This window comes from Mugil cephalus, chromosome 20 (assembly GCF_022458985.1).
Source record: "Mugil cephalus isolate CIBA_MC_2020 chromosome 20, CIBA_Mcephalus_1.1, whole genome shotgun sequence".
In the NCBI taxonomy this organism is placed as follows: Eukaryota; Metazoa; Chordata; class Actinopteri; order Mugiliformes; family Mugilidae; genus Mugil; species Mugil cephalus.
The window spans coordinates 18652074-18677210 of record NC_061789.1 but is presented as its reverse complement, the minus strand read 5'-3'; the positions used below and the strand labels follow the sequence as shown (position 1 = coordinate 18677210).

At 40.0% G+C, this 25137-nt stretch overlaps 1 protein-coding gene and 1 long non-coding RNA gene across 4 annotated transcripts in view; both read left to right on the top strand.

Moving 5' to 3' along the window:
- Positions 1 to 12540, top strand: part of asic2 (acid-sensing (proton-gated) ion channel 2) — a 296681-nt gene extending 284141 nt beyond the window's left edge. For all 3 annotated transcript variants that reach the window (XM_047572125.1, XM_047572126.1, XM_047572124.1), the window contains 7 exons: positions 162 to 312; positions 1324 to 1380; positions 6796 to 6949; positions 7668 to 7759; positions 8359 to 8438; positions 9049 to 9117; positions 10264 to 12540. In XM_047572125.1, coding sequence (XP_047428081.1) covers positions 162 to 312; positions 1324 to 1380; positions 6796 to 6949; positions 7668 to 7759; positions 8359 to 8438; positions 9049 to 9117; positions 10264 to 10365 — 705 coding nt within the window. In that variant the 3' untranslated portion in view covers positions 10366 to 12540. The remainder of the gene's footprint in view (positions 1 to 161; positions 313 to 1323; positions 1381 to 6795; positions 6950 to 7667; positions 7760 to 8358; positions 8439 to 9048; positions 9118 to 10263) is intronic.
- A 525-nt stretch (positions 12541 to 13065) lies between these two features.
- On the top strand, positions 13066 to 25130 carry LOC124997392. Its single transcript, XR_007110962.1, has 3 exons — positions 13066 to 19597; positions 22592 to 22661; positions 25025 to 25130. It is a non-coding gene; the product is annotated as an uncharacterized LOC124997392 (long non-coding RNA).
- The last annotated feature ends 7 nt before the right edge of the window (positions 25131 to 25137 follow it).

Genomic DNA, 25137 nt, shown 5'->3' with positions numbered 1-25137 from the left:
AGTCATCTCCATTTTTTTTTTTTTTAATTTTGTAACTGACTCATCAATCCATAATTGCATGCAGTGTATTTGGGTCCAGGTCAGGTTTACACTCTGGTGTGTCTGTGTTTGATCTATACAGTTTCCTCTGACTAACCCCTAACTTCCTTTCTCACCTGTAGCTGACCTACCTGCCTCCCCCGTGGGGAGAATGCGAGTCCAAGGCTCTGGAGTCTGGCTTTTTCCAGGTTTACAGTGTCACTGCCTGCAGGATCGACTGTGAAACACGGTACATCGTGGAGAACTGCAACTGCAGGATGGTGCACATGCCTGGTACGGACTACTAATGTTCTAACTGAGCAAACCATCTTAGGCAGAGAAGAGGTGTATTGAGCAGGAATTTATAAACAGGAATTTTTAGCAAGGTTGCAGTTTCTATATGAGATTCATTCAAAAGCCCCATATTGATATAAATCAATACTGGATTAGGTGTTGGCATTTAAGAAAACCCTGAGATTATGTGACTGGCAGGAAAAATGGTGTTGCACTTGGTAGATTATTTCATTCAACTTCCTGTTTATCCTTTGTTTGTAGAGTCTTCGAAGAGCTTAGGGCCGGATTTACTAAACGTTTGCATGCGCAAAAATGTACACAAATGTCATAACAAGCGCAAGCTGATGACAAAGCTCATCTATTAAGAGGGCACAAGAAGGTTTGCTTCTGTGAAACGGGCAAAATAGCACATCTAGTCCATTTAGCCTGTTTTTCTTAATGCATATGCAGACACAGGCGACAGAACAAATATTTTCAATAATATTTGAAACATAGCGCCTAGCCACCCGTTTTATTTGCTGAGTTTTTATTATGACGATTTTGTCTCCTTTTGTCTTGCCATCTTATCTTAATTTCATCCAGTCTTCCCCACAAACTTTGACCCTGTCACAGATTGCCTCCCATATTGCCTTTCTCCTGGTTATGTTAATATTTCTTTGCTGTAACTCCAAAAATATGTTTAGCAGCCTCTTGAACTAACTCCTCCAATTCCATGGCTTCAAATTTCATTTTGCTCTTTCGTTCAGTCTGCTCTCCCATATTCTCTCTGGCAGAAAGTGATAGCAGAAAATCCTCATTTAAGTAGGTCGACCACTTTTGCACCTGTAGTCAATTGTGCGCGCAATCTTAGAAGATCACCAACGTGCAAACCAGCAACATGCGCAATCTGTAAGCCTGTGCATGCAATTGAGCGTCCCTTATTTGGGATCTTAATAAATCAGAACCTTAATGTCTAAACACTGGCACTGATTCAACTCCCCCTCTTATTTGTGTTTTTTAACCTGTTCCTAGGTGATGCTTCATACTGCACACCTGAGCAGTACAAAGACTGTGCTGAGCCTGCCCTTGGTAAGTCTGCAGAGACACACACGAACATCAGTTCAGAGTCAGATGACATGCACATACTGTATGCAGGCTTACATATGATTATGGCTTCTGCAAAGGATGAGGATTATTTATTCCTGTTATCACAGAGCTTTAATGCTTAACCTGCTTTAAATATGAGCAACACTCCAATTTGAAGTCAGACACAGCTCAGTTTAAGCACATCCACTGCATATAATCGTGAATGCCATGGCACTGTGCTATGAAACACATTCCACACTGCGATAGTCACCGTCTTACTGTACATCCTCTCTGCCTGACACTCGGCTTCATTTAAAAGGGCTCTGCTCTGCTGGCACATAAGTGGCGCTGCAGAAGTTTCACTTTACGTTGAAAAGTGTTCTGCTTCACAACTGAACTTTATCAAGAGGAGTCATCTTAATGTTTTCCCGTGTATGTGTGTGTATGTGTGTTTGCGCACATAAGGCTCATCAGGTCTGGAACCAGCATCAGAGCAAACAGGGACCGCAGTGTTAGAGTTCAATTTAATGCATGGATAGTCAGAAAGATAATGTGTCATATCCCAGTGTTGGGCTAAATTACACAGCCATGTTAAAGGCTTTGGCAGCCTTCATTCAGATTCGAGATTTTATGTTACCTTGCCTGTTTTATTAAATATAGACTCATTCAGCTGTTTGAAGATATTCATCAGCCTTTTTTGTTTTAGCTCCTCATGAAACTGTTTTAATGTATTAATGTTATCCTGCATTTAGCCTGAGGCAGACTATATGTCTGTGGGAGCAGCTTGTGTTTCTGGTTCCTGGTTCAGTGAAGATGAATTTGAGTGAAAACAACATTAAGGAAGTTAAGGAAATATTCTGAGGAACCTTCTTGTTCACAATAACCTTCTCCTGTGACCCTCACTGTACAAATGTATTTAAACACAGTGAATGTGCATTAAATAGTACAAGAGAAGAGAGGAACAACTTGTGTTACAGTCGTTACATCAACAGATTAAATCTGACGCTCTGCTGTAAATTACAACTTCTGTAAGCATCTGTTACAATGGAACGGTTCTCGATGTGTATCAGTTGGTGAATGAAGCTCACACTCAAATGCAGACAGAGCCAAGCAGGGGCAGTTAAATGACTTCTACAGATATAAATTCAGACGAGAACGAAGGCTTTCAGACAGGAACAGTCAGGTCCACAGCATGAATAACGTCAAGGTCAACAACATTTATGACAAAGGGCAGGGCAGAGAAAATGTTTCAGTGAGTTCTGAGTACACTGCAGAGGAAACTACAGGTGATAGAGTGGATGTTGACAATCAGATGAGATGGAAATGTGGAAAAACGCTGGATGAATGGAGAACAGCAGAAGAAAGTGGGAGTTGAACAGGAATGAAACACAACAAAGGACAGACATTTATGTACATGATCATTTTATTTTTATTCATTAAAAAAAATACTATCAGCATAAGCCATAGTAATTCTACTTTAACGTGCATTTTGATGAATAAAAACCTAAACTGAGTGAACCCATAGACAACTTCTGACCTTTATTAAGCTCAGCACTTCCAGGGGGAGTTACTGCATCATCAGTAAAACCTTCTCTCCTCCCACACCATTGTGTCTGTTCAGGCTTCATCTCTCACAATGTAAATTATTTCTGGAAAGCTACAAAAAAAAAAATGTAGCCAAGGGCAAGAAAACACTGAGGCAGTAAGCATCAGTACTGCTGACTCCCACACCACAAGAGCCAATGTGAACCAGTGTAACTCACCAATATGTCGTTTACTTGCGCTCGGAAACACATGCTGCGCTGTTTGATGCTGTGTAGAAGGTGCATACAGCTCTTTTCCTGTCTCGCTCTCCTGTAATTGGCTTCATTTTTGGAACAGTAAAGCTTTCACAATCCCAACACACACACACACTCACACTCAGCTTGGATCACTGAATGCAAATGAATTCTAGTTCAAACTCCAAGTGCCAATTTGCTATACCCAGCAGAGAAGATTTCACACAGCAAGTTTGATTGGGTTTTTCTATCTCTGCAACTGTGTCACTCAAGTCTTGGAGACGGCACTGAAAATATATATTTTTTTAATAGGAGACAGCTACATCCTTGCTTATCGGGTTATTTGCTCTTGAGGAAACACAGACGGCTTATACATGCCGACAGAAACACAATTATTTCCAATTCCTGTTATAGCTGCTCCACAACCTGCCAAAACTGACGGAAAACATCGTTATATCTGTAGTCGTGTGTTACACTATTTTATCAGTTTGTATTACCAGCAAGCTTATGCATTAACATTTGGAAAAATATGAAACATATCAGGAATAAATGTCTTATGGTAATTTGGTCTTTTAGATTTAAATGTGCATGGTGGAAAATGATGTGAAGGAGGTGGACAAAGGTGAGAGGCTTAGACAAAGGAATCAATCATTTGAATGCAGCCGGCCTTGCTCCCCTGTATCCACTACCATCTCATTTAAATAAAAATAAGAGACCACTGAGAAGCCATATTGAATTTCCCCTTGCTGCTACATGACTGTGTGGCCCAGTCAGCCATTAGTGCACCATGGGGGATATCTGCCTCGTGCTCTGTGATCTGAGTTCTGCCACAGGACTGTCTCAGTGAGAATGAGCCTGGTAACATTAACTTGTCCTTTCTCCTCCGTCCTGTGAATAAGCGGTGGATGTACGGCTAGATTTTAACTTGAAAAGAGAAGTTTCTGGGGTGAGAAAGGAGTGTGTAATGAGATCTATTCAAATAACGTTAGAAATTCAGACTCATGGAAAGTGAATTGTGCGCAGACTCAGTGCTGAAGATGCTTTTGGTGGAGCTATATTTGAAGCGTTTGTGTCTCTTAACATTAGCATCACTGCAGCAAGAGAGTTGGTGTTATGTAGGAGGCTGTGGGCTTCACACAAAATCATCCAGGGAATTCAAGGTTGTTTTTTTCCCTCTGAATCGGACTGCCAAAGCAAAGCCTTGAATAGAGCTTGGCATTTCTGCATCAGGACTTTGTCTATGCCAGGCTTAAGACTGTTTCACAGTTGCAGCTTGAGGGCATGTTTGTGTTTGGTGCTTTACGTTCTCTCCTCTTTGACAATGACATTGACTTACACTGTCATTAGGTCTTCTGTTGAGTAAACATCCCCATGACCATAATGGGTCCATGTACTTGCTTGTATTCTGTGCCTCTGTTTGTGAGTACAGTATGTGTGAGAGCTGCCTTTGATTACAGTAAGAAATGCTACAAGCATTTCTCTGTGTCCTTCCATAGCACTGATGCCCTGAATGTACAGCTGTACACACTCACATACCACAGAGATGTGAGGAGTTGAAAGAAATGACTGTAAATGTGGTGGATTCAGTTGTATAATTGAGTCATCATTTTTTATTTCATTGTAGCTTTGTAGAGAAAAGGCACAACAAATGAAATGATCATTTTGTGTAATGTCAAAAAACTCAGCTCTTCATGTTCTGTCTAATCAAAGATGCACAATTTATAACACACTTTTGGAAAAGCTGAAAATTTGTCACTTTTGCTAAACTACAAATAAGACATTATCAAAATTGACAATTTTCTGTCATTGAGCTACTTGAAGTATTTAATATAGACTTCCTCTAATATTTTCTCACTCGCATTAGTTTTGACTTTATCAAATTTGGTATTGAAGCAGCTCAGTCAGGGAAGAAGTTCTTCAAATAAAATCATTTACTTTTGCCGGTTGAATCTGAATTGAGGCAGAGGCCTTAGTCAGTCATTGTCGGCAGAATCCTATAAAATACTTCACACATACAGTGGTGTGAAAAAGTGTTGGCCCTGATTTCTTCTTATTTTTTGCATGTTTGTCACACTTAAATGTTTCAGATCATCAAACAAATTTAAATATTAGTCACACATAACACAAGTAAACACAAAATGCAGTTTATTAGTATTATTATTTTGATTATTATTTTGATTATTATTTTGATTATTATTATTATTATTATTATTAAGGGGAAACAAAATCCAAACCCTAAACCTGATAACAGGTTGGGTTTGTGATAACTTCTCTTTGCAGAATAGTTGTAACTCTACTCTCTCTTCTGTTGTAATTCACATTGGAGGGTTTTCCATCATGAACCTCCTTTTTAAGGTCACAGCATCTTAATAGGATTCAGGTCAGGACTTTGACTAGTGAATTCCAAAGTCTTTAGTTCTCTTCAGCTTGAGGTCACCAACAGATGGCTGGACATTCTCCTTCAGGATTTTTTTGGTAGACAACAGAATTCATGAATCCATTTATCACAGAAAGTCTTCCAGGTCCTGAAGCAGCAAAACAGCCCCAGACCATCACACTATCACCACCAGATTTTACTGTTGGTACGATGTTCTTTTTCTGAAATGTGGTGTTACTTCTACGCCAGATGTAACAGGATACACACCTTCCAAAAGGTTCATCTTTGGTTTCGTCAGTCTACCAGTCTTTGTGTTCTTTTTACTCAGCAGTGGTTTTGGTCTTGGGACTCTGCCGTGAGGCCATTTAAGCCCAGTCTCTTTCTTATGCTGGAATCATGAACACTGACCTTAACTGAGGCTAGTGAGGCCTGCAGTTCTTTGGATGTTGTTGTGGGGTCTTTTGTGACCTCATGGACGAGTCATTGCTGTTCTCTTGGGGTAATTTTGGTCGGCCGGCCACTCCTAGAAAGGTTCACCACTGTTCCACGTTTTCACCATTTGTGAATAATGGCTCTCACTGTGGTTCACTGGAGTCCTAAAGCTTTAGAAATTACATCATAACCTTTTCCAGACTGATAGATCTCAATGACTTTCTTTCTCATTTGTTCCTGAATTTCGTTGGATCTTTTGGTCTACCTCATTTTGTCAGGCAGGTCCTATATAAGTGATTTCTTGATTGACAACAAGAGTAGCAGTAATCCAGTCTGGGTGGTGTGATAAGCTACAGTTAAGTTATGTTTTAACAGAGTGGGCAAACACTTTTTCACACAGGACCATGTAGGTCTGGATTTTTTTCCCCCTTAATCATAAAAACCTTCTTTTAAAAATTGCATTTTTTGTTTGCTTGTGTTATATTTGTCATATATTTCAATGTGTTTGATGATCTGAAACATTAAAGTGTGACAAACATGCAAAAAATAAGAAATCAGGGAGAGAGAAGAAGAGAAGGGAGCCAATACGTTTTCACACCACTGGAAGTTGTGAAGCTAATACTATATGAAAATGAGGTCGAGCTTGTTTGCTTGGTTTACTGACTTTAAACTCAGTGTCTCACTGTGTCAAGAACAATGTAAGGCAAACACTGACTTTGCTTCTGCAATTTCTCCCGTGTCCTTCATCTTCATTCCATCCTCCCGCGTCTCATTCCATTTTCCCTCCTAATTTTACACAACTCCCCCCTCCATCACTGCATGTGCGTGAAGCTAAACTGTCTGCTGTGGAGAGCAGTAATTGCATGTGTAGGACGCCATGCAACATGACCCGCTACAACAAAGAGCTATCCATGGTCAAAATCCCAAGCAAGACCTCGGCCCGCTATCTGCAGAAGAAGTTCAACAAGTCAGAGAAGTACATCACGTGAGTGGACGGTTCTTTTTCTTTTTATTTGGTCTAAAGATATGAATTATCAAATTATGATGTAATTATGCAATTTTAGTATATATTCATTATGTTTGTGTTTTAATTATTGAAAGTAGTTTTAGGAATGCTCATAATAATAATAAGTCCTGTCTTGTGTTCCTGCACTGAAATGTCAAAGAAGTACAATGAATTGTAACGAAATACAAGAAAATATTGAGCTCCTGCAATCTCTTATTGGATCGCTGATGTGCACACATTTCGAGAATCAAATGTAGATCTAATTTTCCAAAGGGAAATAGAAGAAAACCTACCTGAATGAGGACAGATGTGTTATCTGATAATGTTTTAGCATAAAGAGATTACATTTCTGGTAACCTGAGGAGCAGAGCTTCCAGACGAGACACACGTAGAAAAAGAAAAACTGAGGATTGGTGTAGTTATCTCTCAGAGTCTTCTGCCTGCCAGACATCGGCACAAAACTCTGAGCCTCTTTACAGCCCACATCGTTGCCTATAGTCCTGTAATAAAGGTCTCAAATAGCTGGAAGTTTTGACAAGCTGTGAAAAGCTGAGCCAAGGCAACGAGCATGTTTTTCCTCCCACACAGTGGTCGTGTTTGCCAGCTCTGTAGGAAATGGATGAATTGTTGCTGATGGTGTTTCTTGCCAAGTGTTTTCCTGAATTAGGATTCATTACTACAAATTTGCATTTTGCAGGGACAACATCTTGGTGCTGGATGTATTCTTCGAAGCTTTGAACTACGAGACCATTGAGCAGAAGAAAGCCTATGAGGTGGCGGGCTTGCTGGGTGGGTTTGCTCACTGGTGCCTTTGATTTCCCAAAGCTTGATTCAGCTTGTGTTATTCATAACTATGCTACTGATGACTCACTCAAAAAAGGGCCACCTCAATAAGATAAAAAGAAAAAAAAAAGTCATTGTGGATGCAGGAGGGCCGCAGTTAGAAGGATTCAACTTCACACAGTACAGTGTTATCAAGCAAAACGTACCACTGGACAATCAGATCTCTGCAGGCTTTCCTGGTAGATGAAGACGAATTGAAGATGCATTTTAGCTTTTTACAAGGTCCAAAAAATTTAGTTGTCAGTGTGGTGATGTTCCTTTAACTCAGTGCACTGCAGTGTTTTTGTTATCTGATAAACCTGATAAACCTTCAAACCCATGGATGTATCACTGCAGTTGGACTTTTATCATTTCACTGGTACCTGAAGCAAAAGCCCATACAATCAGTCACAGCAGACGCTTTTCAGTCTGAGAAAATGTCTCCTTTCTGCCGCTGCCAGTCATCTGGGTGCTTGTGTTGCAAGGAGATCAAAGTCAAATCCTTTCTTGAGTGAAAAATAAATCTTTTCTCCTCTTGGTGTGACTGTACCTGTGTTGTTCTAAAGGTGATATCGGAGGTCAGATGGGTTTGTTCATCGGAGCCAGCATCCTCACCATATTAGAGCTGTTTGACTATGCTTATGAGGTCAGTTTCCACTTTACTCTCATCATACCTATTGAAACATCTTATTACTCCCACACAACACTCCTCTATACACTTTCACAGTGACAGCTGTACAAAACCTTTAATGACACTTTTTTTTTTTCTGTGTGTTAGAATACTGACAATGCCAGCTAACAACAGAAACAGTGTCACTGATTGTCTAAAATGAAGGACAAGCCTGATGGTACTTGTAACTACCATTACATTTGCGCTGGTGTGTGCACCTTTTTAGAGCTCCTCATGCTGCTTTCAGCTGAACAGGGCTATGGCAAGCACATAATAATCTTCATCTATCCAGGGTTTTCTTTTTTTTTTTTTGGAAATACCCACATTTTTTTATTTTTATTTTCCCTGTAATGAACATATTGTAGTAATGAGGATAAATAAATAAATATAAAAGCCCTGCGTGGCTGAGATAAGCAGTTCCAAAGTAGCCCTCAGCTCTCATGCTGAAATGATAGTGGTGGTGTAGTTTGTTGCCACCTAATTACATTTTTGCTTTGAAGTCAAATGTTCTTCTTCAGTCAGTAATTACAGGAAGAGTGCGTGGACATCTCCTTTGGCAAACTCGCCTCTATTTTCTGATGTGCAGGTGGTAAAAGACAGGCTGCTGGACTTACTGAGCAGAGAGGAGGAGGAAGAGAGTCACGGAGAGGATGTGGTAAGAGCAGCCTTTAAACCTTCACTTGTCAGTCTTCTTCGCTGAAAGCTCTGTGTAAGTGGACCATGTAGACTGAGTGTAATTTCACTCACTCTGATCATGCATGTCAAGCTTTGCCCAATTTCTATCCTTCTTCACATGCATGTAGCACCAGCACACTAGCCAGCCTGAGACTGTGTTCTGACTTAACCTGCCAGTTTGGCAGGAAGAGCTTTGCTCCATGGAGGGACCCTCCGTGAATCCAAGCAGCAACAAAGTCTCTGCTGGGTGAACTAATGCCTCTTCAATAAATACAGACGAGAACATCAGCTAAAGCAACACAACCAAAAGGGACAGTATGAGGAGGAGGCTAGTGTTGGTGGACACAACTGCAGCAGAAAATGTTTGTGAGGTCATCTGCAGAATATTCAGAACTGCTGCTGGGACAAATATAACGACATGACCGGACATTGTGTTCCATAATGTTCCATTTGAAGATGACTTGGAATGAAGTTATTTATTTATAGAATGAATTCTCACTTCATGTCAAAACTGCTGGAAAGCAGAGACGCCTTTGACCACCAAGATGCGTTTAATTCCGCCGACTAGCGAGTGGCGTTGCTACCACAACAAATCCTGTTAACTTACTGAAGGAATGAGCATAAAAGTGTGAAGAAAGTGCACAAATCCAGAGAGTATGGTGAATTATTTCCCCAGAGTCTGCTGCACTGCATCTTATTTAAATCAGACTGTATTACCCAGCAAACTCATTTTTATTTTCACTTCCTGTCTCCGTTGTTCAGTCTGCGGATCCGCTGTTTTATTGGGTGATGCAAGAACTCCCTTACAGTTTATAATCCAGCAACTCTGCAAGTTATTCTCCATGAATATGCGGTGATAATGTCAGCCGTAATAGTTTCATTCTTGCTGTCGCCGCGCTGCTCAGCCCTGCCATATTTGCTCTAGTCTTTCACTTAGCCTTTTAGCAAACAATTAACATAATGTGTATTACATTTTACTTTCAGCCGGCTGGTTCAGAGCTGCTTCCAGCCTCCAGTGAGGTTCAGAGGAACTTTGCTTCATGTAGTTTGTTCATCTACTGCGTGGTACATCTTTTTACATGTTCTCTCCTATCCGTAATCCTCTTCCATTTTTTTTTTTTGCCAGAGTTCTTGCGACCCAGTGGCAAACCACTCAGAGTCCATCAGCCACACCGTGACAGTCCCCCTGCAGACAACGCTGGGCACCCTGGAGGAGATAGCTTGCTGAAGCACTCCTCCCTTCCCCTCAGAGCCACACACGTGCAGCGGTTGCCTCCACCGGGTGGCACTACATCCTTTGTTACAGCATCTCGCAGGATCTTAACAGAGGGAGGAGAAGAGGACAAAAACAGGGCTCGGTCTAAGGACAGTGCTGTGCCCTGTCATACCCCCCCCTGTCTGAGGCACTAATGGGGATTAAGGAGCTGTCAGCTGGACTTATCAGCACTCTCTGTCACCCTGCACTGTACTGTAATGGGAGGGTGGCTTCTTCTGTGCCAGACATGCGGTGGGGTCTGAGTCCCCACACACACACACAGAAAATCAGAGACTGGGTGGGGCAACTACCCATGAAGGGGACTCATCCCTGTGCAGCATATCCATGTAACAAACACATTCATATGTCGCTCACTGCCAAATGAACTGTACAAAATTGGTTTCAAACTGCATGCGTCGATCTAACTTGCGCTCTTTGCTGATGCATACGCTGGACCACAGTGTTGTATAACTGTACATGTGTGCCATTCGTCTCTCTATCTGCAGGACCGGCCTGTCGCAAGGCCCAGGTGAGATATCAGACTTCGAATGTACGGACTGAAAATATGGTTGTTTAAAATCATAGTTCCAGTGTGACCAGTCATCTCTTTGAAAAAGAAAAAAAAAAATCTATTCTATTGAGGAATTTCTCATTTCTTTATTATTATTGTGGGGTAAAGGGAACTGGTGATATGTGAGCATTTGCTGTGACGGAGAAAAAAAAGCAAGTACACCTGAATATGTTACCATGTTACTGAAAATAGTGAAATCTGGACATTTTGCATATTACTTTTCATGTGTCGGTTTTAGTTAAATCAGTTTAGTAGAAGACAAGCTTGAGTCCTGCTGTGCTAAGCTCTTCTCTACAGACACCTTTAAGGGATGTCGTACCCATACTATTAATTTATGTGAATAAAGGACTGGCTCAGTCACGGCTCCCGGCTAAGTGAGACAGAATCTGAATTTATTTGCCTGCCAGGCAGCAGGCAGCATATAAGCCGCTGCAGTAAATGGATACAGCCAGGGTGTTGTTAAACCATTATTTCATTAAGGGAGGCTGATATTTGGGACAGCTATTATTTTTTATCAAGGATGGCATCGTTTTGACCTCCACCAAAAGATATCCCCAGGCTTGACAATTTTAAACAATTAAACTATTGAAGTGATTGCAAAAGCACCACGAGGAGACATCAGCCAGGATGTTTTTTTTTTCCTTATTAGGATACAGAGTCTGCTGAGTTACAGTGTAAATAATTGTGGGGATTTTTTGTTGTTGTTTTTTTTCTCATAAAAAAACGGGTACCACGCAAACATGCCTGAAGCAGATCTAAGCTGATAGAACTTTGGTGAAACATCTCCAGGAAATGTCTACTTGTCTGTCCGTTGTATTTTATTTTTTTTATTGTTATATAATGTTTCTCAACCTACAGTTCTGAATAGGCGAGTGTGTTATATAACAGTCACTAGCATTTGGGGATAGTTGAATGTCATGCCAAAAGTGAAGGACACACTTTGCTGTGAGCACCAGATGTTCTTTTCGCTACATGTTCAACCAACCATTCATTGTCCTCAGAAACAACCGTTACATATACGGCTTTACACCAAAAGGTTTTTGTGAGACTGTTTGAAAGATCTAACATATCTGACTTTTCTATTTCTAGTCCATGATCATCCTAGCATGGGCTCTCTCGTCAGGATAATGTGCATTACAGGTAGGAATGAATTCAAGAGCTTTGTAGGACTGTTTGAATGATGATTTCCCATCTGTGGCTCAACCTGCTGTCTGTGTGTACTGTCATGTTGTGGCTTCAGACGAATACAGTCCTCAGCTGTACAGCGGGGCTCGAGGCCAAAGAGTCTCGCTTCTATCAGCGGCAGCAACACTGGCTGTTTCCTCTCTGTTTCGCTGTTTCTCTGGCTGTTTCTTTCTTCTCTCTACTTTGGCTTCAGTCGTTTGTTTGTTTTTGTTTTCTTCCTTCTGTGATACAGCATTCAGTGTGTGTTTTTAATGTGAAACGATTAAATGAAAAGTTTTTTTGCAGCGTCGGTGTGGTGAGGTAGTTGTATCAGTCGTCAACAGTAAGGACGTTTGAAGTGTTTTACAAGATGTGATGCAATAAACACAACGCAACATAGCCATGCCAGCACACAGCCATGAAACAAACACTTCACTCTAGCACTCTTTCGCAAAATCTTTGGTTGATAAGACATTGTTTATATATTTTTTGATTTCCCCCCCAAAATTTCTTTAAATACACATTAACATGAATCCAACATATTTTAGTGAAGGGTTCTGCCTTGATACAGGAGCTGTCTCAGCAACGCACCGTTTCACACATGGCGCCACACAAGCCAAGACCTGTCAATCTAAGCCTCCTGTACACAGTAGGCTCCGCCCCCATCGCTGCTGAGCCAATCACCGCAGGCCACATTTTACACCCTGGCTCTGTCAGGTTCTCCGCAATTGGCCCTGAGTCAATTGTTTATTGCAGTTGCATGGTCAGACTGTTGTTGCACATGTTGGAAATAAAAAATGATTATCTGAAATAGCTTAATATTAAATGCAAAATGATAATAATAATAATGTATATTTATAAACAACAGCAGGCCAATTAATATGGAGCACATGTAGTTAGAGGGTCCCTGTTTAATCTCGCCAATGGCCTGAAAAACATTGAAGACGTGTTTTAAGAGTTTCAGTGGTTCCTCTCTGTCCCCAAACTGACTCTGTTTCGGTGTGACCTAACGATCTGATTACTAATACTGACTGATTCCCTGTTTCCTCTGGCTGCAGACGCACAGTGGTCTCCAGGTGTGTCGTTTTTGTAAATTGTGAACAGTGACTCAGAGGCATGCTCAACCTTTGTAAATACAGGTGCGAAAGAAATGGGAGAATGAGTCAACACAAAACCCCTAAGAGCTCTTGACAAAAAAAAAAAACTACTGAAAAATAAGAAGCCATGCGAGATCAATTGTACAGTAGCTTGGCAGGGTTCATTTTCCCACATATATTTGTGTGTACATGCTCCCAATATTGACTCAAGAGCTCCACTATTCAGCTTCAAATGATTACAGCATCTTGCACAATGAAGGAGTCATGCCACATCAGCGGAAAAATCCACTTGAAACCCGATTTAACTGGCTGGTCAGTTTTTATTAGGCTCCACTAGTTTTTAAAAAAAAAAAAAAAAAATCCAACTGAGCTAGCAATGAGCTGTGGAGCTCAGTGGGAGAGTGTTTAATATGTCCTTTTTCTCTTGGTTCACATTTGTTTCATTAATTCTGTTTAATCAAGCCTTTTCCTCTTTACATACGAATGAAAGAATAAATTAAACTAAAGAGATGACATTCAACTGGAGAACTGTCCCAGAGGAGTGCTAGTGGCTGTAGTCATTAAAGGCAGTACTAGAGGGATTATTATTAGAGATTGAGAGTAAACTGTGTTGTTAAAGAGCTCCTTTTGGTTTACATAAATTAATATTCTACACATTTCCAGAAACTCTTATCTGGGTGCTGCTGCAGGCTCGGGTTCACCTTCAGTTCAAGCTCTGTTCATTTAGCAGATATTTAGGTATCGGAAATTGCCTTCAGGTCAGCTATAGTGCATCAGCGATTCATCGTAAACATGCTGATTGTCGTGGTAGAGCGTGAGCTCACATGGAGCGGAGCTTGAGCAAGTACTTAAAAGAGCATTGCAGAAACAATAACATCAAATGCTTCGGTGCGTTTAAGTGTTTCTTGAGTCAATTTTGTTTGCTAAAGCAAGAATAGGAAAACCTTGCACTCAGTCAAAGACAAAAAACTTTAGCCAGATGAGTGTAACTAACGTCACAGTCCGCCAATTTGGACAAAAACTGTAGAATTAACCTTGACTATCTGAACAACACTAACAACCGAACTGCAGTCAATCAATCTCATTGAAAATTTGTGACATTTGAGAAGCGCTACCAGTTAAAAGTGACTTATGGATTATCAAAACAATCCATAAGTCAAGTCATTTTCTGTCGACCTATTAATCACTTCATTGCCTCATAGCTGCAGCTCTGCTGCAAAGTAATAATGTTGTTGCACTAGGTTCACAGTGGCTCATGATATCTTCCTGGTGTCCTTGGTTTGAGGTGAGTGTTTCATCCACTTGTGTCTGAGGAGGGTGTTTTCTCTTTTTTTGTTTTGTTCTAGTCTTCACCAGAATAGATTCATAAAATAAATGAATCATCTCCAAAGAAACACACTGTTTTTTTGATTTTGCGTTTCAGAAGTAACAACAGTCTGCGTTGATGACTGCGAGACGCGACTGTTGTATCTGAAACGGCAGCGGCGGCTCCTGAAGAGGTGCACGTAGATGCTGCAGGCACCTGTGATTTCAGAGCTGTAGTTCTTCACTGAAAGAAGAGAGCAGAGGACATCAAAGGAGTCAAGCTCACAACTAAAGAGCTACTGCTACTTCTTTGGGTGACTGAAATGTTCACATGCACGACCTGTTTTACAAACTAACACAATTCTGGGGCTGATTTTGGAGGCGCAAAGAGGGAACCTCTGTAATCACGCTGTAACAGTCTGCTTGTGCTCCATTGATTAAGGAAGCTTGAAGAGAGCCAAAAAGTCCCAGCCACAGTGTAACTGGGGTTTTCACAATGCTTGTCATTTATTGTTGAGATACTCAGCCTTGCCCAGTCTGGTTGTACTGCTGTTATCTTGTCAAATGGAAGGGTACACCTTACCTAAACATTGACCTTAAGTTGAGCATCAAAATGATACGCGCACATTTTTTTTGTTAATCATCAACACTGAAACACCTTTGAGAATTCTTAAGTTAAGAGCTATCAGGACATGTACACATGAAGGTTTAAAGTACACTTGGGGAAAGAAGGGAAGACATTGGTTTTCTTCAAGCAGGCTTAACCTCAGTATTTGTACAGTTATAACATCATGTTTTAATACAACCGATCCAAATGTGGTAGAAGCCAGGGGTTAGAGAACAGCCACCATCTTGTCTGCAGCCAGACCTGGTGAGAAAACCTGCAGGGAGTGGTCTGACAAGAGTGACATGTCACGTTGTGCAAATTTCCTGATCTCCTCATGAATACCAACAGTATGCTCATCCATGAGAGAACAAAACATCGAGCTGGATTCAAAGCCAGCTTGATTTAATCTTCTCAGTGCTGGCGGTTTATCAGGCACCACATGCTTGTAGCCTTCATTCATGTCAGAGAGAGAACGTGCAGATTAAACTGAAAATGTAAGACAATCAGAGCCTGAACCAAGAGAGAGTTACGCACTGAAAAAGCGAATGAAGAAAGAACAGAGCAGAAAATGGAGCTTCATTTTCTCCTTTTCTCCTGTTGTTCCAGTCACTGACAAATTAAGGCCTGTGGGTTTTCCATTTCATCCGTCTCCTTGGGTGACTGCTTCTATCCTGATCTGGTGAAACCTTCTCCTCAGTGAGGCCACGCTGACGACTGTTTGTTTAACCTTGACATCTATAATTAATGCCTGTGCAAATTTGTCCTCAAAGGGCAATCCTGAAAACATAATTGAATTTTTAACTCAAAACAGTCTCACAATTTAAAGAGGGATCTTCATAAATATGATATAGTCGCTGGAGGAGTGAGCATCTTTTAGTCACCGTATAACTGAGCTCATTGTTACCCATAGCTGAATAATATTTAATTACCTGTTGACTCTGTTTATTGCTTAAGAGAGTTGATGACAAATTTAATCATAAGGCACAGACTCATCAAAGCACTCTTTTCATGTACTCCTATCACGCCCCGGGGAAATCACAAGCATTTTGAGCAGTTAACAAGGCCAATAAATGAAACGACATACGCATCCACCTGACCGGCTGCCTCAACAAGTTGTGTGTCGACATTACTTAGATCCTCGGGGCAGTTATGCAAATGTATCAGAGTGTGTGTGCCGTGATAATTACAGAACAAGGCTGCAACATCCCATATGTCTCACAAATCTGAGGAGTTAAAGCCCTGTACAAATTCCCTTAAAGTGATTTACAGGAAGACTTTGAAAATGAAGTCGGGAAGTGTGTATTGGTCCATTTTTGTGTGCAGAAGCAGTGGCTCATGTCTACCTTAGGTTGGTCTGAAATATGTACTTGTTGTACTGGATGAAGTTCACTCCTGAGCCCTACTTGACAAACGTCTCATGCTGTTATAGCTGGTTTTATTACAACAGAACAAGAATACCAAGTGTATAATCACCCAAATAAGAACAGTCATGTTATTCTACAAAAAAAAAAAAAAAAAAAATGTACCAGGTTGTGCCACCACGTCTCTACAGAAGCCTCAACAACTCCAACCCTATGTTTTTAGCAGCCATTGTGGGTCCTCAGGCTCAGGTGGGCAAGGTTGAAGCAAAGGGTATTCAGTTGCCACGTGTAACCTCACCACTAGGTGTCTCTACTCCTACACACAGGTCCTTTAATAACTTTATTTGTTGTTTCAAGCCACAGTGTTGTGGGGGCATATTTAATCTTTACCAAGATAAATAAATGGAATTTCTAAATACAGGCTGAGCCTGCCGTGCTTTAATTAGAAAAAAAAAATTATAATGACAGAGCTCTCTAAACATCAATGGGTGAAAAAATGGAGCACCCTTCCAAAGTGATATAGTCCCTGTTCCTTACGTGATTCCTTACTGAATAAGCTCTCAGCTGGAAACACAGGTGGCCTCTACCGTAGACATTTCTGTTGACATATAAAGTAAGAGACTTTTCTTGTAATATCTGGTAGCAGCCCAGCAGATCATTAGCTAAATCCATTAAGAATCTTGACATAAACTGATCTCTCTGCCATAAAGTTCTACAAATCCCTCTTCATTCGTGGCATTGAAATCACACCAGAGTACTTTGGAAGAGACTGTGTAGAGCCATCTCTTCTCAGTCCCCCATGTTTTTTCAGGCTGCTGGATATATAAAACTAAACTTCGGTATTAAATGATTTGTTTGTTTGAATTAAAACTGACAGAAGAGTAACAAACCGCAAACCCCAAAACTAACAGTGATAGCCGTGATAGGGGAGTGAGTGTGTTCATGTCAGCTCGTGTCTCATTGTGTGTGTGCTTCACTAATATGTTTTGTTTCAGACAGTGATGGATAACTTTACCTGTGGGGGCGATGTGGACCAAAGCAATGAAAGACAAGACTTGAGGGAAACCTTTAGAGAAGAGCCTCCACATTTGCAGTCATTTATTCTCTGCCTCATCCATCACGGAGAAATGTACTTGGTCCTGGTTACATTATGAAAAAAGTCATCTGGGGAGATTAGTGTGCGGCCTAAAGCAGTCCAGTACCTGAGAGACGGCAGGGATTAGATTAGATGTCCTGATTGTGGAGAAACAGAGCACGGCTGCGTGTTATCATGACCAGACGCTGAGGTCTGATTCAATAACGCATGGCCTTTATCAGCGTCACTCCTGAGAAATATGTATTTACAAGCTTTTTATTTCATCAGCACAAGTGAGTAAACTAAGTCAAGTGTGACATGGCTCCCAGTGCTTGAATGCAGTTCCAATTACGATGTTAGGATCATCATTGCAAAGTTATTTAAGGGCGCAAACCATCCCCTGCCTGAAAGGAAAAGTAGTCCCACAGTGGACTCCCTTGTGCTGTGCTTGTGCCCTCTAGTGGTGGTACAGCAGCTCATCTGCCAAAACTGGAACAACGTTCTTCTGGCTAACAATAGTCCGACAATATTATAAAGAGGCTGCTTACACCTTCCTGCTGTGTTGGATCAGTGTGGCCATTTCTCCTTCCATCAAACACCGGCGGCAGGAAGTGGCTTCCAGACAAAAACATGAGAGAGGTTGAATAAAGGTTAAAGGCAGAAATCATGGAGGTAGAAAACAAGGACACAGCATGGACATTTTTAAACAGTATGAGTGAAAAATGCAAAACCGTCGTTAAAAGATTATGGATCCTGGCTGAAACATTTGTCATTTTAAATGGAGGAGTAATGTAATTGTTTGGGCCTGGTTGCTGGTGTAGTAATTGCAGCTTCACCTAAGAACACTCTCAAAACTGTCAGTTGGATGTGAGCCTGTGGACTGGACTACCTCCTCTCAGACGTAAGAGCTATTTTACACATGAAAATGCCTCATAAATCACTCTGAAGGCAAAAGCATAGGAGTTCTAGCTAAAGCGAACATTCTCTGTATCTTTAGGAGTTTCTCTAAACTCAGCCACTTAGGAGAGACTTGTGCATTTTTACATTTGCGCTTTGGGGGAACAAACCAGCAAGGAGACAACAGTTGCTATGCACATATTTGATATCATTATCTGCTTCCTCAGATGGCTGCTTTGGCTTTTTGAGTTTCAGGCGCCTTCTTAAGCTTCTCAGAGGGTTGTTTTGTTCCATAATGAAAAAGTCACGTGTTCATGTAAAAACCTGCAAATTTATTGAAACCAATGCAAATGGTGGGTGACTCTCAAGCAGAAACACGGCAGTAGAATATTGAAAAAGCTAAAAAAAAAAAAAAAAAAAGAAAAGAAAAGCTATCACAAAAAAACCTGTCCAGCTGATTGCTTACCTTTTTTTTTGGAGTAACAGCTAGTGTTTGTTAATTTTCACAATTAACAAACATGAAAAATGTTCAAAGGTTCAAAATTCAGGTTTTATTTTGTCATACACAAGTTTACAGGTGGGATTTTGTTTTTAATCATTTTAAAAATCAGGAAAAACAATGCTTTTCCTACTTTCTTGGGCAGTAAAATGTTCTATAAAATAAAGACAGAAATATAGTCAATTAAAATGAGACAGGAGAATGTGGTCATTGTAAGTGCTGCTGAAGTGGTGATTTTATTCTAATGAAATGAAAATGCCATAACCCCATGAAACTCCGGTTAATCACCCTGTAAAATGTGGATGTGCAGTTTTAGTTTCACACTGAGACCACAGTCAGTGTGTGAGCACACTAATGCAGCTACTGTTGCCTGTGAAGTTGTTATAAAATATTTTGTGAAATGACTGTGACAATGTGATTTGCATAATTAGGAATAAAAACAGGAACGTGTCTGAAAACAGCTTCATGGGCAGCCGTGTATATTTAAACGTTGATGAACCGTATTGTCCTACAAAAAAAGGAGTCCTCGAACTCACCATGCTGCAGCAGAGTAATCAGTTCAGTGGGAACACCTGGGATCATCATCTTCAGAAGAAGAGCAGATTCAGAGACTCAGAGAAGACTAACAGGTAAGATAAGCCTTGATAAGTCGTGTACTGTCGTGCCTGGGATTAACACAGATTGTCTTTTAATTCAGTTTAAAGCAAATAAATGTAGGTGTGAGCAGAATCAGCTCTGTTCTTCCTGGTATCGTTTGTAGAGATCAGCCTCCTCTAATTCACTGAAAGTTAAAGGACTTGGGCACGTCCCCTCAGTGATTTTAATCTCAACTTCATAATTCAAACAGAAGAATGCGCATTAAATTTAGACCTTGTTAAATCCTCTTCAAGGTAGAGCCAGAGCCATGAAGTGTTCTATAAATTCCTCTATACTCTTCTGCCCAGGACCTTAACCTGAGTTACGTCCAGTGTAGCTCATAAAGAAGTGCTGCTGTGCCCGGCTCCATATACCATAATTGAATTCCTTTTCAATTATAGCTCAATACATCATCATCATCATAGTTACCTTCAAGGCCCAAATGAGTTCTGGGCTGCCCTCAGACATGAGGTCATGTTTGTGTACTGCACCGGTGAAAGCACACCTTCTCATTCAGTGGTTTGTCTTCCTGTTGATTGTTTTCTACATTAATACTGAAGACATATGAAGTATGTAGTAAACAAACCAGAATGGGTTTTCTATTTGTCACCTTTAGCTTTGCTTTCTTGACATTCTCTCCATCAGCCTCATGAGGTTTTCATTTCAGTCAGTGGAATGTGTCGCCTTCATCAGTCGTTGTGTAGAGGTAGGGGTGGGACAGTTCTCTCCAGTGAACAGCCCTAATGAACCACTCAACCAAGAGAGGAGAAACAACAGCCATCATTACTTTAAGAGTTTTTATTTTCTTGAACGATGGCTGTGAATACACGTGCACTTTAAAATAGACTGGTGACACAGACACAAAAACTAATGAAACAACAAACGTTTTATGCATTGGCCCTATTATTATTACATTTTAGTCTGGTTGTTTTATTAGTTAATATTTTATCTTTTTAGTCTGACTTTTAAATTTTATTAATTTTTACCTTTTTTGTATAAATTTTAATTGACTTTTATTTATTCAAGATTCAAGATCACTTCATTGATCCCCACAGGGAATTGTTTTGTCCAAGTGTCTCAATATAACAAAGAACATATATATGACCAGACATAGACATAAGAGTATGAGTCAAAGAGAAAAAATAGGATGCGATAAATATAAAATAAAAAATCTTAAATAATGTAAGAATGAGGTAGTAAGTTACAAGAAAATATTCTGAATATACAGTCCAATTATTATAGTTATTATTTATACAGTTATTCTTATGTTAAAGTCTTTCCTCATCTTCAAGGTGGTGAGGGTGGGATAGCGTTTCCTCAGTGTTTATTAAATGTTTGTGTCTGTCTATGTACGTGTGTGTGTGTGTGCGTGTGGTCTCTTGGGTCTGTTGTTTTTTGTTTCATTTTTCTGTAAAGCCCTTTGGGCTGCATCCTTTGTATGAAAATTGCTCTATAAATAAAATTTGATACAATGACTGACTTTAGTGTTGCACACTAAAAATGACGAATTTGACCATTTTTCTCATAAATGAAATAAATGTATGAGGATATTAAATTTTAATTTAACCGATGCTATACAAAAACTAATAATGCAATCAAGGCAATATTGTAGATGGTTTGAAAAAAATGCCCCCGCTTCTTCCCAATGCTAGTTTCATGGAAAATAAAAACATAAACAGTGAATTTATGTAATTAATTTAAAGGTTATTAAAAAAAAAAAAAAAGTCAATGACTTAATTGTCGGTAGTTTTATAACTGTGTTGCAGTGGTTTGAGATTTATGCAGGAAAAAAATATTAATCACTTCTGCAGAGAAGCCAGTGAAGCTCCTGACCTCCTGGTGTTTGAGAGACACAGCAGAGGAGAGTGGAAGGTTTCTATATGTTCCCACTGTGAAGCATGGTGCGTTGATGGTGACACTGTTGGTCATTAATTCAAGGTTCAGGGCACATTTAACCAGCAGTGACTATCACAGCGTTCTGCAGGGACGTGCCATCCCATCTGGTTTACTCTTAGTGGGACTAATGTCCCCAAACCCTCCTTCAGCAACTAAACTGAACCTGGAACTCCTAGAAGACTGTTAGAAACCGTCCAGATGATTTTGTCACGGATGAAGAGTCTAAAACACACTCTGGTTTGTTTACCTCTTCGTTCATATGTGTTCCTTTATAGTGTTGATGTAATCAGGACTGAGCTACCATGTAGAAAATAAACACACTGTCATTACCTTAGTCTATAATTACGTGTGTTTATCATTTCAGTTTAGCCCTCAGTTAATTATAAGCAAATCTATGAGTTTATGAATTTAGAAGCAAATGAACTCAGTGTGAACCTCTAAAAACACTTCATTATTCCTCAGGTTAAACTAATTACCGCTCGCTGCATGCTTCCTCTGCTTCAGCTGTGTCTGAGTATTTATTCTGCTCTTGTGTCTTGTTATGTCCTTGAGGAAATTTAGAGTTCATCTGAGGAATCTCAGTTTCATGTTCCCAGTGTCAGCACTTGCTAAGAATATGAATCGTCTGAAAACTAGGTTGGGCCGTCTTTTCTCCAGCGCCGCCTCATTGGTTTGAATAAACTTTTCTTTCAGCTGAATCAATAGAAATGTAATTGTGAATGCTGGTTGGACATGTGGAAAGACAACAGAGCTTTAAAGATTCCAGGTGGATTTATTCCATCTGCTTTGAAGACTTCAGCAGGAAACACATCTTCTGAAAAACCTTGTGTTTATCTGGAGCTTTTATTATTTTTGGAAATGCGTTGATTTTCTTTTCTTTCTTTCTTTCTTTCTTTCTTTCTTTCTTTTTTTTTTTTTTTTAAAGCTGTGGTTAAAACTGAGCTCAGGTATCAAGACATGGTCAAGGTTAGTTTGTGAACTTGAAGGATGGGTGGTGACAGCTAGCTTGGCTCTGACTTATGGAAGAACTAGAGTCCAAAGCTTTGTGCTGTACACAGAACCACAACTTAAGGATCCTTTTGTGATTTCAGGAGGAGCTTCTTGTTGGACGGCGTCTGTCCAGTCTGGACGTCTGTGCAGTGTCTCCAGCTACCAGAAAAGGTTAGTGGATGCTAGTGTGGCCTTCCTTACAAGCAGTGGTAAAAAAGAAAAGAAACAGCTAATCACTTATTAACCGAGTATTTCCATCTTGTGGTACTTTGACAGCTTTACTCACACTGACTATTATATCCCGCCCACTAACATGATCTGTGATTAATCAGTGTTAGTCACATCACCTGTCAGTGGTCATAATCTTATGCCTGATCACTGTACTTTTAAGGTGAGAGTGTTATATATAACAAGCTTTTAAAGTACATTACATTGTCATGGAAGGTCTGTGAAGGTTCTGTTGACCAGATTATGGTATATCCAGAAAACAAAGCCAAAACAAAGGCAGCTGAACTTGTTGGGTCTTTTGTGGGTGGTGTGAGTTTCACTGGGTTTCACTGGGACACCAACCAATGATGTTGTTAATAAAACCCTAAACTCCCCAGCAGTCATTTAGAGTGATGACACACCTTTTAACATCAACAAAAACAGCCGGTACCTGACATGGCATTTCCAAATGAAATGATGTAATGTATCACCATAAACAAAGGATTGGAGAGAAAAAAAATGCATCTTAAATCACAAACTTTTTAGTCAACAAGGATCTATAATTAAAAATATAAAATACTTAGAAGTAGAAATACTGCAGTATTCATTACAAATGTCCTTTAGTGAAAACAAACGGTTATTAGCAAATTAGATTTAACATGTCCTCAGACATGATACTCAGTTGATGGGTACATACTTTTATTTTTATTCTAAATTTTCAAATGTTTTGCACCAGGAAACGACGGCAAAAATGATTGGAGTTAGATTTGGTGTAAAAACATCTCACATTTAAGAAGATGAAACCTCAAAACTATTGGTCATTTAGTTGGAGTCACTAATCATCACAGGGCCATAAATATGTGTTATTTTTATACCTTTTGGATAGTTCAACTTATAACATATCTTTTTTTTATAAGTTCATAGGGTTTTGTAATGTATAAAATAAGTAACTAACGGGGACAAGTAATGAAATTATTAGAGCATAAGTTGCAAATTTTCTAAGTCTGTTTTCCTTTATTTATTCCTTATTTTATGCTTATATACAGAACAGGAGTAAATTTCCTTAGTTTTATTCCACCACTGTTGGATATTGGTGCTGATAGTGTTATATCCACTATTTCAGTGTCTCTTCAAACATGTGAAAGAGCAGGTCAGAGCTTTCTTTTTACATTTGCACTGTTGTTTTCAAGGGTAACGAAGGCCAGTTAGAGTGAATATTATAGGTGTTGGGTTTGGGAGCTTTGAGTAGAATGTGGCCTCCATATTAACCACTGAGTCTGTGAATCACGACAGGTTTTGTTTGGACATAATGACTGTGGGTGTGTGTGCAGCTCCTTCACACCTCCACATAACGTAGCTGCGTTTTCTCAGCAGAGCAACTTTGCTAATTAGAATGATTGTTAGCCGGTTTAATTGGCTCTGCCAGCAGCAGTCTCAGGAGTCACTGAATGCTCGCAGGGGTAATTGCATTGGAGAGAGAGAGAAAGAGAGCTGATGATGAATCTCACAAAACTTACCAAAAACCTGCATTACACAGCTACAGTTATGGGCGTCCTATCTTTTTTCAATTACTGAAACTGAATAGGGAAGGGTAATGAAGAATTAGTCCAAAGATGAAAAGGCTGTTTACCACAGGAAAGTCATAGAAAGGGAAGAAGTAGTGTGGCTCCATGGAGGGCAGCTTTAATCATGGCTACCAGCATTACACATGAACCACGGGTCCATGTTTGTTCATTTTTAATTGAATTCTCGTTCAGATGCGTTTGCTGAGATAGTTTTCCTTTTTGAACTCAAATTGGAAAAAGGGTTTTACAGTAATGTGTTGTTTGGGTGAAAGGAAGGATATACTGTATGGATCTGGGATCATTTAAAAGCTTGTAAAGACTCGAGATTTGATTTTGATACTCTTATTGCCCAGGCTTCATAGAGTGAAAGAAGTGATATATTTTTTATTTCGTCTTGGCAACAGTTTTACACATTGAGCAGATACAGGCCAGTGTTTAGTCACATCTCTGGATCTGTAAGAAAAGTGCATTGTTCTTATCGTGGAGATAAAACTAAACACTTGCCCAGTTTATATGTTAATGTGTTTACTTAGTGACCATGCCACTAAAAGATGAGACCAAGAAGACGTCATTTATGGTAGAGCCAACAGATGCTAATTGTCAGCAGATAGTTTTCTTAGTTTTAACTGCAAAGGCTAAAACAGATGAATGTGTTGTTTCATTGCCACAGCAACAAAATGACTGATGGATCTGATGTGATATTCCCTCCTGAACTTTATCTTGTTTGTGACTTCTCAATCTCTCTGACAATCTCTCCTCCAGGCAGAGCACCTGGAAACACAGCTGACAAACCAGAGATGTGGCATGTGGAGAGCTCTTGGACACCAAAGCCAAGGACTCCTGGCCAGATGCACTTAGATAAACAGCTGAGGTAA